This window comes from Amblyraja radiata, chromosome 12, assembly GCF_010909765.2.
Source record: "Amblyraja radiata isolate CabotCenter1 chromosome 12, sAmbRad1.1.pri, whole genome shotgun sequence".
NCBI lineage: Eukaryota > Metazoa > Chordata > Chondrichthyes > Rajiformes > Rajidae > Amblyraja > Amblyraja radiata.
Genome location: NC_045967.1, coordinates 24,118,953 through 24,134,842, shown reverse-complemented (window position 1 = coordinate 24,134,842; position 15,890 = coordinate 24,118,953). Strand labels below are relative to the sequence as shown.

General features: G+C 40.1%; 1 protein-coding gene across 2 annotated transcripts in view; it reads right to left on the bottom strand.

The window, feature by feature from the left end:
• Positions 1-456: 456 nt before the first annotated feature.
• pcdh19 (protocadherin 19) overlaps positions 457-15,890 on the bottom strand; it is a 149,704-nt gene continuing 134,270 nt past the window's right edge. For both annotated transcript variants that reach the window (XM_033030387.1, XM_033030388.1), the window contains exon 4: positions 457-4,831. In XM_033030387.1, coding sequence (XP_032886278.1) covers positions 4,236-4,831 — 596 coding nt within the window. In that variant the 3' untranslated portion in view covers positions 457-4,235. The remainder of the gene's footprint in view (positions 4,832-15,890) is intronic.

Genomic DNA, 15,890 nt, shown 5'->3' with positions numbered 1-15,890 from the left:
CTTCTCTATGCACCAGGCCTATGGATGTTCAGCTGCAGATGATATTGAAGACTGAGATTAATAGATTCTTATAAATTGAGGAAAACAAAAGATGTGGGATTAGTGCAGGATCAGCCACAATCATATTGAACATGATAGAACAGGAACAAGGGGCTGAATGGCCTATTCCTGCTGCAATCTCTTGTTCTAATATTATGTTCTTATCCTGCTAGATGCACACAAAACTTGGAAAGAAACTGTGTGCTTTGTGTAATTTGCAGCGGGACTCCCAATTTTCCATTGAAATTGAATACTTCACAAAAATATGGCTGCGTGTGATCCAATTTTGAAGGATAAATGTTCATTCTTGGCTCAAAACTGCACAAACGATTGCCATGGTTAAATGGCTTTCACCTGTCACAGAAGGTTATAAATCTACAGATCAATGCAGAAACAGTGAAACAATGCTGACAGACATTTGAAACATTATAATAATTTAATAAAGCTGCTTTATATTTTCATAAAATATACAGAAATGTGGTTCTTATTTTACAATGAACCAATCACTGTGAAAATGTACATAACATATATGCATATACAGCATTATCTTATCATTTCACACAATCTTTGACAGATAATCTGGTAAACAGTCCTTGGTGTAGGCTCCCATTGAGCTTTTTTTTGGCAAATGACCAGTGTTTACCAGATGTGAACTGAGATGAGAGATTGTTATTTTTCTCTATGCTTACAATGTGGCAGCACATTTGTTCATTTCCGATGATAGCTGAATGTCATTCCATTCTGTAGTTAGGCTTTTCTCTTACAAGATACATTTTGACAAGTGTAAATCTCTGACCATAAATTCTTTACAGAAATAGCCTTCTTTCTCCCCCAGTTGCAAAGCGACCATGTTACAGAACAGAGTTAATCTATACATTCCACTGATACAATGGCTGGTGAGGGGAGGGGTGTGGAGTTTGGGGGGAGGAGGTGCAGGAAAAAATAACCCAAGTGTAACCTTCTCGGTATTGGGCTTCCTTTTATATTTTTGCAAAGCACTGACAAGTTTTTGCTCCCACATCTATAACACTGAATTTGATTTGGAGAAATATAGCTTTGTTCGTACAGGTGAGTTACAATAATTCACAAACACAAGAACATTTCTTCATGAACAATATCCTCAAGAAAAGCAGAATAATCTAATACTATCATCTTTGCAAAATAAAAAGCTTCCCCCCACCCCCACCCAACAATGCAACATAAAGCTACCTTAGTTCTCAGTGGATTAACAAGGAACAGTATCACATAATTCATTCCCACTCCTGCCACCTTCTCCGCTACATTGTGCCTCCCAGAATCTAGAATATAAAAAATACTCCAAAATGTGGGATGCTGGCCCTTTTTCAAAATTATAGGAAAATCCCACACCAACTCATAATACAAACAAATACACGTCTTTATTTAAAAGGTCTTCACTTTGAAAGAAGTAAAGGCAAAGAGGCAAGTTTTGCACATTGCACATGATTTAGTGTCTGCTATACACTGTGAAGAATGGATTACTATACAGATGGAAAAAGAGTGAACACCCGACAGAACAATTGGAGTGACACAGGAGATCAAGTGACTTGGGCCTGTTTATAAATTGTGCGTAAAAGAACATTAAAAAAAAACTAGCTAAACCACAAAATATATTCAAGAGTTATATTTATAAAGAGTTTTGCAAGCAGTGCAGGATTGCAGAACACTTACAACATTCAGTTTCTCGTTCCTCACTTCCCATTTTTCCACCTTCATTTTTTTGCAATTGAACACCATGAAGTCACATAATATCTTCTGGGCAGGTATTTATTCCACAGTCAACTCCTCCCCTTCACTCTGATCCGTGTTGATTTATGATTCCTCAGCTGGCAGGCTTATTGTGCCTGGGAGGTTCTCTTTTTCGCAAGTCATGGGTTTCCATTGCCACTGTTACATTTCTGCAGGCATTCAGTCTTGAGTGTTGGAAATAATTTACACTGTTACCATTGCAGTCAGTTGCAGGATGTGTTGGGCCTGCTTTTAAAGGCCAAGTTGGCTCAGCAGTTCACTGCACTCTAAAGGAAGTGTGAATATCTCCATTTGATGTATCCTGGTGATGGTTGCTGGGAACCTGTGACCTGCCTTTGGACTGAGGAAACTTGTACAAACTTGAAAGCTGATTTTTGACTGTCCATCTGTACTGGGAGTTGGGCGTAATTACACGGCAGCAACCAGCGTGGTGTTCAGGAGCTGCTTTTGTCTCTGTACGTCCTAGAACATATTCCAGAATTTGAACTGATCTCAAATTTGGGAACCGCTCTTGCAGAACACCTTAATTAAACACACTAGCGATATGCGGCCACCCTGAAAAAAATTACGATCAAATTTACAAATATTAACACAATGACAGTTGAGAGTTCAACAGTGGCATCATTAAGGGAAAAAACTGCAGTTTGGTTCTGAAGATTTAACAAAGATTATTAGTGATAGGCACAAATTGAGGCATGGCTGTTGTCAGTTCTATAATCCTGTTATTTATAAATTTCCTCTTACTGCTTCAGCCCCATTCCAACACAAACTTGTCAACTGTACATCCCAGGTCACAAATCAGTTTATATAAAGCCATACAATGCAAAGACGCAGCCTGTTGCTGTCATGATCTTCTTGATTCAAAATAGCCGACTTCATTAATCTGGGCAGATCATTATAGCAAGGTGCCTACCCTAGAAAAGTCATCTCAAGTTGACCCCGCAGAACTCATTGCACCAAGGCATTAATTCATGAAAGAGCCATAATTTACTGTCACTTGCAAGAACTTCATGATACATGCACATGAACAATGTACGTGATAGTCAATGAACTGATGTTGATTTGTTGTGATTTTGTGGGAGCGTACTCTTTCACTGAGTGGAAATTAAACCCCTTACCCCAACTAAAATAACATTCAAGAAAATGTAAAAGAGAAATTAAGATTAACACCTATTTCCTCCAAACGCACCGAATATTCTGAAGGATCCCCTGCCTGAAGGTATTTTATTGATTGGAATCACTTTTGTGATGACAAGATATTGCCGTCATTGGCTAATTTGTTACATTTAATAAATATTTGAAAGGACTTTATGGCATTTAAATAATGCATGGCTCATCTTAAAAATATCAATTCCACTTCAATAACTATTTTATCATTAACATTCTGTTCCTGCTTTAAGTTTATGAATGATGTTCAGGCATGAAACTAGTACAATGGCACATCCTACATAAATAAAGAAGCTCAGCAATGTGATGGCACAACAGCATTGGGTAGGCTGTTTCACAGGAGTTGGGTACAGTCTGCTTTCAAGAATACCTAATATTAAACACTCTACATTTATTACTATATTGATAAGAAAACCTTATTGATAAAGTGAAAATGCTATAATGTCTCAACATTTCCCTTATATAATTAACATAACCTATGGCTAGCAGTGTTGCAAGATAGTTATCTAATGTACAACTGGCTTAAAGGAACAGACCGTTCCTGAATTCTGCAGCCAGTTCTATAAATGTGCCTTGCACTGCTAGTTAGAGGGTATCCCTCTAGTTAGAAGATAAATCGTTCTGTTACAGAACAGTTAGTCTCAGACCTTTGGGTTACGTCACAGGGCTGGGGATGGATTAAGTGTTATTCAGTGGTTCAGACATGTCCACTTTGCTTACGTGAAGTACACCATGACTGTCACCCTTTTTTTCCAGGAAGACTACAGGAGAGTACCCATACCATGAGGATCATAAAGAACCTTCAGTATAAATCCTATTATTTTGGGCCTTGAGCTCCCAGTGTTTTGGATACATACTGAAGATGGGCAAACCTAAATTCTGTTTGCATCCTTGATCTTTGAACTTTTAGCGTTTGGTCTGTTTCACTACCTCCCCCTGCTGCAGATGGAGCTACTATCATCTATTCTGGCTGTCACAGCCCGAAAGCATCTGAAATGAACACATTTTGATGAATGTAAATTGTTCCAAAGTGAACCAGTTTGGAATAATGCAATTTTGGACTACATGGGAACTCACTGCTGAGAATTGTCCCTCTATGCCTATAGAACAAAAAAAAATCATTTCCTTATCATAAAATTTAATGTAAGAAAGTACACTTAGGAAAAAGCAGTTAAATACAGCCATACACAAAACCAAAGGAAGGCAAATTACAAACTGTCACGGTGCTAATATTTATCTGTATTGCGGGTGGTATCCATTGTTCACAGCACAATGTCTTGTATTCGTTTAACTCCCGCCAAGCTCTTCTCTTGGCAATCGTGCACAAGATGGTTGATGTCTCGGACATGGTCAGAGTCGGCTTCCTGCGATCCTGACTCAGATGGATGTGAGGAGGCCTGACTGGCAGGTTGGTTGAGGTTGTGTGCTGCTGGGCAGTGCATCGCAGAATATGTGGCTGGAGGCCTATTAGAAGAGGGGCTGCTTAAATGCACGGGTGTGCTGGCAGGACTTGAAATGTCAATACCGTTGCTTGTTTCCTGACTGCTGGAGACTGAGCCATTCAGTTTTGGGCTACAGACAGGTAGATCAAATGTCCTCTTTCCTTTCAAATCTGTTTTATCATTCTCGACTGTACGATCTCTGGGGTCTTTTCCAAAAGTTGCAAAAGTTCTCTTTGAACAGCCATTCTCATAGGGTTCAGAGTCCACGTTGGTGGCCTCTATGGACAATGCAATAACATTTCTGCCATGGTCAGGAGACTTGGCACGGCTTGATCCTGCAACTCTTGGCATCCAACATCTGTCTGAGTGGCCTAAGATCCGGCATTCTTCCATGCAGGTGAAACCTTCATTCTGATCTAAGGGTGGAAAGAAGATAATAAAACATTACTACTTAGAAAACATTTACACATTTATCTTGTGTAGGAAATAACTGCAGATGCTGGTTTAAATCGAAGGTAGACACAAAGTACTGGGGTAACTTGGCGGGACAGGCAGTATCTCTGGAAAGAAGGAATGGGTGACATTTCAGGTCGAGACCCTTCTTCAGCTGTCCGACTGAGTTACTCCAGCATTTTGTGTCTGCCTACACATTTATCTGAGTGTATTGCTCTGGCCAATCACATGTTATCTCCCAATGCTGTTCTTTCCAATTTGTTTTGTCATGTACTACAATTCTACTGAAAATACAATGACCCATGCATTGCTCAGTTTTGCACTTTTAATAATGTTTGTGTGAAGTGGAAAAGCTTGTAATGCCAGTGATATTATCATCTTCTCCAAGGACCTCAATTATTAGGGTTTTCATCAGGCTTGGCCAGATGGAAGAGAGAGCTGATTTCAGATAAAACTGCTCAATGGGATCCTGGCTCAGATGGGTGTGAGGAGTCCTGGAAGGATCTTCAGCGTAGCTTGAGGGAATGAGATCAAGCCCACCGCCCACTGATACTCATTAATTACTGGGTTCTGGCATTTAAAGTACCCGGATTTTTGCAAGACGCAAGCTGGCCCTAGTTTGACTTGCAACCTGGTGAATTAGATACATAAAGAGAGCAAGATATATTTTTCAAGTTGACATTTTACTTATCTGCACCTGCCATCTTTTAAATATAATAAAAATCAAAATTAAAAATTAAAAAAGTAAAAACATAATTAAAAATAACAGGGTCATATTTCTCTAACAAGGATGATTGTCAATAGATCACAGCTATATTACTAAGGCAATTTAAACATAATGATTGAGAAATTGGACCAATTAGTACATGTTTCATGCATGAATTGTGAAAAATTGAGTTAACCTGGAGATTGTAGCAGCATGCAACCATTCAAATATATGATTTTGGAGGAGAAATAGGTCACTTGGCTCCTCAAGTTTTCTTTGTTGATTTATAAAATAATGGCTGATCTGACTATATGATCATAGAAATAGAGCACAGAAATAGGCCCTGCGGCCCACTGAATCTGCACCCACAATCAACCATCCATCTACACTAATCCCACATTAATCTCTTTTTAAAATGTTTTTTCAACTTCAACATCTCATTCCTATCTATCCTCTGTACCTCTGCATCATGTTGCTTGTCAAGATCTGTCTACATCAACTTTTAAAATACTCAAAGTCCCTTCATCCATCACTCTCAGAAATTATTTTTGGGTGAAATGACAGTCACTGGGAATGTCGATCAGGAAATGACATTGTAAGCAATGGTACACAATGCTTTTCCAGCATCAGTTGGAAATCTGATGATATTATTAGGCAAAGAACAAACTGCTGGAGGAAGTCAGCAGACCAAGGAGTGTTTGTGGAGTGAACTGGACAGACAAAACCTTGTTTGTCCATTTCTCTCCACAGAAGCTGCCTCATCCGTTGGGTTCCCAGCTCAACAGTTTGCCTATGTGCTGCCTGATCCACCAGCAGTTTAGTTTTAGTTTAAGATTGAAGCATCTGCAGTTTCTTCCGTTTCCTGACGACATTATTATTTGTGCAACATTCATGTCTGGCTTTATCAATGCAAGTTCAAACTGACATTGCAAGCTGTGGCTGTCACAGTGTTGGAGCTGGACGTCATGCCAGTTTGTTGTATACCTTCTTATTTGAAGAGACATTCACTGTGAAATCTGGATACAACCAGATACCTTTATTGAGTGCAAGTAGCTCAAGCATGTGTCCAGTGAGAATACAGTTTCTCAGTCACAGAGATATGCATACAAAGTGCACCTCAGTGGAGCCATTGCTGCAGCACTTCATTATTGGAAGCGTCATTGTACACCATTGGCTCAATTTATCCAAGGCTGTCTTCAGTGATAGCCAGGAAGGGCATCCGCATAACTCTGCTTCCTGGAATGCTTTCTCAGTGAAGGTCAAGGTCTCAACTTACTTGCCACATGCTCTTTCCATTTGGTCACAGAAGAGCACCCAATTTGTTCCTCATCACTGTACCAGGGAAGTCACTTTACTGGGAGATGAGTTGACCTACTTTGGTTTCAGTGAGGGCAGTTTGGATACTGGAATTTTTCATCATTGCTGGGTGTACCACGAATACAAGCAGTCAATAACTGAACGATGCCCATTGAGGCTCTCCTTATTAACCTGGACCTTTCCATCAACAAGGAAGGTTTCTATTTTCTTATTATTTTGGTGGTTGTATATCATCTAAAGAACCCACAGCTTTGCTGTTTGCCCTCCTACCAGAGTAGTTGCGTGCTGATATGGTGAGGGCTTTGGAAGAACTAGCATCACTGTGAGAAATGCCACTGGTCTACCAACAATTACGCTCCTATGCCTGGGGCACCCAGCAGCTGTGGGGACTTCAGGAATGAGTTCTGCGTGTTGCACAATCCATCCATCTGCAGAAAGCATCTGGTGCTGGGAGTCTGGGGGCCAACAGAGCAGCAGAAAGACAAAAGATACCAACAACTTGTCCATGGCATAGTCCACATGGGATGTAAGAGATTCTCTTAAAGTGAGATCGTTTTCATAAAGAACCTTCAATAGGCCCCAAAACAACCTAAATGGCGAAACACTTTCCAACAGTAACCAACAATGTAGGACACCAAGAGTCTAGTGGAAGAGACCAGGCGCCATTTAATAAATCACATTATTTTTTAAGTTCACCATCACTGATTATAGGACCTCAATAAATTAATCCCTTATCCAATCCTTGCGACAGCTGTTTCAGGTGGTCCACAGCTCAATGTCACATTTTTTGTGAAAATGTGAAATTGATTTACGCATTATTTCATTTAATGGGGATTCTCACAGCTGGAGGAGATTGCCATGGCCACCTCCTGCTCAACTCCCTTTTGGATGACCAGCTAGGTCTCCTGCTGCCCCTAGATGAGAGCATCCCCCCTAGCTAAACTTCCGATACCATTACATGGTGTAAATCTGGAACCTCACTCCCAAGGCATTCTAGTGCATCCCTGACTGCCATGTGCAGTGTGCCTTTAATGTCTGATGCTCCCAACACAGCTCATCAGCGTGCTAGGAGCCACACACGTTCCAGTTCAGTGCATGTCTCTGGGTTCACACTGCCCCTATGGTCTTTTCAAACCATTTCACAATATCCTGTAGGGGCCTAAATGGACATCAGGGCTACACACAGCTAGTTTTAGTGCACGGCAAAATGCAACAATTCCTATTCCAATTTTAAGGCAAACTTCTAAAGTGTCATAGGCTTCCCAAATTTGTCTTTACAGGTTGGGTCAATAGTCAGTAAGGCCCAGTTACAAAGTTCTCAGCAGAGCTGCACCCAGCATTAACCCATTAACTGCAGTTTTGCAGATTTCTGTGCCAATATACATTTGTTAACTAAGGAATTCAATGTAGTTAGAATGAGTTTACCATGATAAATAATGAAAAGCTCTCAATCTGCCAGCCCTTAATTAAATGAACCCATATCCCACTCAGGCAAAAATCAGCAACTGAAGGAATGTGAGCAGAGGTTGTGTTAGAGCTGTATATTTTGTTGTTTTTCCCACCTCCCCAAAGACACGTCTTTTCTCCCCACCACATAGAGGACAGAAGAAGAGTTTGTGACAGAGAGAAGTAGCTGGAAATTCAGGAATATTATGTTAAGCCTGGGATGGCTTTCGAGTTGCATTGGGAAAAGTAAGGGGTTTCAAGGAAAGGAAACCGAGAGGAGGTTGGGGTAAGAGTAGTGATGTTGAGTAATAGATATATGATCGTTATTCATAAATTGAAAAGGACAATGAACATTCTGGAATTGGAGGGATTAAACAGGGAAGTGACGTAGTGTGCAGTTGGGGATTAGAAAGTTTGGGGGCAGTCAATGTTTGGAAGAGTTGGGAATGGTCAAAGTTTGAAAGGCTGAGGATCTGGCTGAGATTGGAGCGGTAGGTGTCAGTCTGGGATTGGAGGGGTGTGGGTTAATTCATACAGATGGCAGAGGAGTTGTGGTAGGAGGTTGGTAGATGAGTTAGAGCGAGTGGGGTTGAATGCCGAACATTGGGGAGCTCGTCGAGTTTATTGTCATATGTACAAGAATGCTGAGGTACAGATGCTAGACAAATCTTGCAGCAACAGCATCGCAGGCATGTAGACAAAGACAACACACAAAACAATATATAAATTACAAGAACATTTCACTAGACTGAAAAGGGATTAGTGCAAAACACAATTACAAAACAAGTTTTTGGTAGTGCAAGAGATGGTGTGTACTTTTCCATTGCTCAGAGTTGGCACCTTGTCAGTTGAAGAAGAGGAGGGTCAACTAGGGTGGGTGGTTTGTGAGACCAGTAGTTTGTAGGATGGTGACTAGAGTACTTTCTATCTTGTTAACCGGGATGGGAGCTGCATTTTGCAGTGTACAGAGGAGTGGATGTGTTAAGGCAGTGGTGGGTACATGCAGTGCTTAAACGGACCATAGCCGAGGCGGACACCCAGACTTTACAGTTGGACAGTGGTGACACAGCCCTCAAGTATGATATGAGGCCCTGGTTCTGCATGAGTGCTGTTGGATGACAAGTGCCAAGCACATGTGGGTAAAGAACTTGGACGAGGCACCGAGGCATTGGTTGTCACCACACATGCCCGTATACCTCTATGGCATCAGCACATCTGCTTCACATCAGGAAAATGACAAGCTCTATACAACACACAGCTAGTCTCCAACTTTACTATCCGTTATATTGTTTATTGAAATGGAATCATGTCGCCATCAAACGAGACACTTTACATTCCCATTGCTAAGTAACCTGCTCTCATTTTGGATTGGTCCCAGTAACTCATCGAGATGAGAATAATGATTGACATGGTGTTTCAGTTATTGATATTCAATGCCAATAATTAACTAACAATGGAACATGACAACTGAAACAATCCAAAACATTTTGCATTCCCACACATGGCACCTAGAGGAAATAAGATGGAATACAATGCCCTTCTCTACAGCTCCTTGAGTACTATGAAAGGCAAAATCTATTGTTCCAATGAAGGGCCATTGACTTGAAATGTTTATCCTGTTTTTGGTTTCCACGGATGCTGTCTGAACCACTGAACATATCTCGCACTTTTGGTGTATATTCTTAGTATGCCGTGATCAGTGTCCATTCAGTGACCATTTGCAGTAACCGTATGCATAATTAATTCAAACATCCCTCCCGCTGGGAGCATAATAACATAAAATTACTCTTACTGCATAAATAGAGACACACCAATCTATAAACTACCTTTTCAAATTGTATTAATAAAAATATCCTCAAGTTGTATTAAAAATAACCACCCACATACGGGACTTTAGCGAATTCATGCACCATAACGAAACTGTTGCGCAATGAGGGATATTATTATGAAATGCTTGAATTTTTTTAAATTAATGACATACTGATGATGTATATCACTGTGTGCATTGTAAATAAAGAGGATTCGGAAATTCAGAATACAATATGGATATTTTAAAACGCTTCTCACAAACTGACAAAACGTGCTATAATTTGATTTGCTTATGTGACAGGCGGCAACAATAATAGTGCTAATTAAAACACTGATGGCATGAGAGCTAGCACAAAGAATAGCGCTGTTGAAGGGCTGGGGTGTGCTCAGACTGTGAAGCATTAAAGCAAATGTAGACTGTCATTTAAAGCGCAAAAGAAGTTGTATTTTTCAATACATCACCATCTCTAAATATGTTCCCACAATCTCTGTGATATTGGTAGTATATCATCCATCATAAATTTGATATCCATTACTTAAAGACTAGAAAAGCAAAATATGATCTGGTGCCTGATAAAAAGTGTTCACTGTAAATAATGTTTTACTGAGTGGAGGCATATCCTATAAATGTTATACAAATCCTATAAATATTAAAAAGCCACAGGGATCCTCCAATAAACATAACAGTAACTGCATGCACTGGGAACACAACTTTATTTTAAGAAACTACAACTCGTCCAAAAGGAAGAACCAGTGCAGGCAATGGTTTGGCATTACTTTGCACATGGCAGTAAGTTGCGGGAGAAAGTGACTGAATGATGCAAATTATTTGCTGATTTAGCATCTGGTAAACATTTTCATTGAGCTATTGCTCCTGAATATAATATTAACATGCAAAAATAAACTCACTGGGATCTCATGAGATATTTTAAGGCAATTTGGAAACATCTCAGAAAGGTATCATACTTGACAAAATTACAAATTAACTTTGCATTTCAAGTATTTTACAACTATTAGGATATTATTATGAAAGATATTTAAAAAAGCAATGAATGAATGTTATTATGTTTATGTGGTTAAATGCTATGCTAAGATAGTTACTGTATGAGACTGTCTATCCAAGATATCTAAGTGGGTAGGAAGGAACTGCAGATGCTGGTTTAATCCAAAAATAGACCCAATAAGATGGATTAACTCAGCGGGACAGGTAGCATCGCTGGAGAGAAGGAATGAGTGATGTTTTGGGTCACGACCCTTCTTCAGACTAGGAACCTCTAAGTGATGTTGCTGAACCTTTCAGAACAGGCAGAGTAGGCAGGTCAGTAAGAGAGGCAGGCGGGGGGGGGGGGGGGGGGGGGTTGTCCCAAGGGTCCTTTTCTTGATTAAGAGACACCGTTACCTTTTTCCCCCCTGGTATGATCACTAAATGATTTAATGCTGAGAAAAACTGGCATTGCTTCATGGGCAGACAACATGCTTCCCTGATTAGCTGGGATCCATCATTCAAATCCCTGGTAGAAGTCCCAGGATTATCATTAAAATCTGAAACTTACCGAGCACAGTTTATGTCAGAACAGGCATGGTCTAATGAACAGAAGCTTTAGAGTATTATGGATATGAGAAGGTTCTGAGAAACAGGATCAAGGTTCCTTTGTAATTAACCTTTGTAGGTGTGCAGCTACATAGAGAAACAGTTATCAAACAACATCGTTCCCATGGTGACAAAATGCCTCTACTGTGCAAAACTTGTTGTTTCCATGCAGTACCCACACAACTGGGAGTGTCATTATTTCCAACTATTGACTGGTTGCCCTGGCATTGTCTGACTAATGAAATCACATATCTTTTTTTTAAAGCAGATTTAACTTTAATAATGTCACTGAATAGTTTCCCTCTCAAGCCAATTTAGTGGGACTAGAACAAGCTCAATAAAGCTTTTCATCCTTTTAAATGTTCCTTGTGAAATCAGGAATACTTTTCTTGGTCCAGTAAGGAATGATTACACCTCCTCTATTTTGAGTCTATATTCATGTCTCCTGATCACAAGATTCTTCCCAAACCACAACTCAACGCTGAAGACAGATCTCTAGAGTCTCTACTGGCTTCCTTCTGTTGCTTATGGACCCCATTTCACCAAGGGCTGCTTTCACCTTTTCAGCAAATGGGGGGTGGCTGGGTGGGGGGCAGGGGAGTATGATGCAGAGACTAAAAAGTCTCAGACCTCTTGATCCTGAAGTCTCGATGTTTCATTGCCAGTGCAAATTTTAGACCCAAATTAAGATTCAGGGATGTGCCTTATTGTGAGCTTGATCGTTAACATTAGTTAAACATTTAAAGGAGACACTTGCTGCAGTAACCATTGCTCGTGCATGTGTGAATTTATTGCCAGGATATGTGTGCTAATAATTATAATTATCTATAACAATCCACACAAACAATCAACAATGAAACACATGGAAACCTAGGATTGGTTTTTGAAAGTGGGACATGATGTTAATTGATCAACATAGATGCAAAGGAGCACATCTGTATTAATGTTTCTTATGTGAATAACTCTTGGTATTCAAGAGCATAGATATTACAAAGCCCCAGTTGATATACTCGTTTGAATAATGTTCACATCAAACATACAAGTAATTGTAAGACAATTAACAGAATAATTGATTTAATAATAACATCTCATTACAAGTGACCCAGTACCAGAGGTACACTACTCCACTCGGGCATGACATATTCAGTTACTAAGCTTCGCCGGGAGACTATCAATCAAGATACTATTTTTTTCTAAATGACAATAAAAACATTACTTGCAGGCTACTGTTCTAGTGCTTTTGTGAACAGACACTGAACCGGGGAAGTTCATTATGCAGATGATGCGCCAGTTTTTAATCACAAGGACAGCTTTCCAGAGAGATGCTGAGTGGAGTTGAGCTGCCTCCTCTCAGAGGGAAGAATACTTATGAGTTGACTTGGCTATTCTGCGGCCCTTTTGTAACCTACTTGCAGCACACGCACACAGCCAGGCTGGACAAACGGGAACATTGTACAACAGTAAGAGAGAATATTTGACAGTGACACACAAGGGAGATCAGATAGTGTGATCTGGAGCAAAAAACAAAGTGCTGGGGGAACTCAGCAGGCAACATCTTTGGAGGGAAAAGAAATGACGCCGATTTCGGTCAGGACCCTTCTTCAGACCAATCTGAAGAAAGGTCCTGACCTGAAACATTATCTGTTGTTCTCTCCCCCCACAGAGAATATGTTTCAAATTCTATTTGCATGCTGCTAATGCCAGAAGCGCAACTGAGTCTTTGCAACTCTTGAAGCACTTACATTTCCTACTGCATAACTAGAACACTACAAAGTTGAGAACAAATTGTGAGAAACTTTGTAATGAATATTGTCACCTTTAGTTGTATTTTGGGTGCATCTTCCTTCAATTCTCTTGAGGTTCGTGATTTTTTTTTAAATTACATTTGAGCGTGGATACTCATAACCTTTCTGAAAAGAGATCTGAATTATAGATACACATCTTCCCAAACAGACACTCTTTGGCTGTGCTGCATTGCTGTAATTATCATCAATGTCAGTTCTGCTCCACTATTATAGTGGTGAATACACTATGGGATCAGTAAATGCCAGAAAAATTAGTAAGCTTGTAGCGATGTCGAAAGTAATATTTTGGGCCACAGGTTATGAATAATTTGAGACAAAATATGTACCAGACATTGTACACTTAGGGGATACAGATGAATTTGAGTGCATAGTACTTCAAAAGGTCCATCACTGAGATCAAAATTTGTTTATACACAACAGATAGGATATTAAATGCCTTGCCACAAGGAGTAATTGAAGCTGGTATCATTGCGACTTTAAAGGAAACTTGGATACATTTTTGAAAGACACAAAACTCCACGGAAAGACAGAGCCATCACAGATACATGTTGACTGAAGGGCATCGTTCAGTACTATAAGGTTCAATCCCTAAATGCTATTTGGGACTAATTGCTATAATTACCACAAACTCTGCCATCAATATTATCTGAATGGTGGCCGATTAGGAAAAGGGGAGATGCAACAAGACCTGGGTGTCATGGTACACCAGTCATTAAAAGTAGGCATGCAGGTGCAGCAGGCAGTGAAGAAAGCGAATGGTATGTTAGCATTCATAGCAAAAGGATTTGAGTATAGGAGCAGGGAGGTTCTACTGCAGTTGTACAGGGTCTTGGTGAGACCACACCTGGAGTATTGCATACAGTTTTGGTCTCCTAATCTGAGGAAAGACATTCTTGCTATAGAGGGAGTACAGAGAAGGTTCACCAGACTGATTCCTGGGATGTCAGGACTTTCATATGAAGAAAGATTCGATAGACTCGGCTTGTACTCGCTAGAATTTAGAAGATTGTGGGGGGAATCTTATAGAAACTTACAAAATTCTTAAGGAGTTGGACAGGCTAGATGCAGGATGATTGTTCCCAATGTTGGGGAAGTCCAGAATAAGGGGTCACAGTTTAAGTATAAGGGGGAAATCTTTTAGGACCGAGATGAGGAAAACATTTTTCACACAGAGATTGGTGAGTCTCTGGAATTCTCTGTCACAGAAGGTATTTGAGGCTAGTTCATTGGCTATATTTAAGAGGGAGTTAGATGTGGCCCTTGTGGCTAAAGGGATCAGGGAGTATGGAGAGAAGGCAGGTACAGGATACTGAGTTGGATGATCAGCCATGATCATATTGAATGGCGGTGCAAGCTCGAAGGGCCGAATGGCCTACTCCTGCACCTATTTTCTATGTTTCTATGTTTAATGCATTGATGTGCTTTGCAGAATGGGAGAAGATCAGCCAGAATGAATGCTGTGCTTTACTGTCTGGCAAATCTAATTTTGATAATGAAATGAATGTACAAATGTCAAGAAGAGATAACAAAAAATCACCATGGTTACCGTACTCCATTTTCCTCACACCTTTATGACAGAGACAGACAGACACTTAATTGTATGACAGGTCAAATTCACTTTGAGTTTATTGATTTGTACTGGATTCGATTTGTCCCAGCATTGGTATTAAACCTTGGCCCAGAAAGAGTCGACTGGTTGAAAGATATCAAACCACTGTCTACTGCACATGCTGTGCTCTGCAGTAGAGCTTAAAACCAATGGGAATTCACAGCATTCCTTTTCTGGTGATTTGCAGGTTTAGAAGTGCAAAAAGGTGACAGGCAACGGTGGCAATAATGGATGAAAACCACCTGCCAAATTTACACAAAGCTTTTAACTAAAAGTGACAAATGCACCAGGGAGGTATGATGGAAATAGTAGAATATTTTATTCCAGAAGTAAGGCCAACTACACAATTCATCTGTGATGAACGATGAGTGCTTTACAAAGGTCAACCTCACAGCTCAAATAAAATGGTTAATCAATTGTATTTTCTGCTAACACCAGGGTAAAAAGTGAGGGTAGTGGGGAATGACCACTGCTGAGATTTACAGCGCATCCACTTCATCACTTTTAGGCTTCAATCCTTCACAGATAGAAAGGAGGTTTCCCTTTCTCACGACAATAACGAGTTCTTAAGTGTAACGTATTTAATAAGATGTGGTTGTAATTGAGCACAAGTTTACAAGCACGGAATAGCTAGCAATCCAGCAATTAGTAATAGATTATGGAACTCATTCACAATGTCATTGGTAAGTGGAAAAAAATGAATTAGTCACCCAATAGCCAGAGAATGAGGATGATGTTC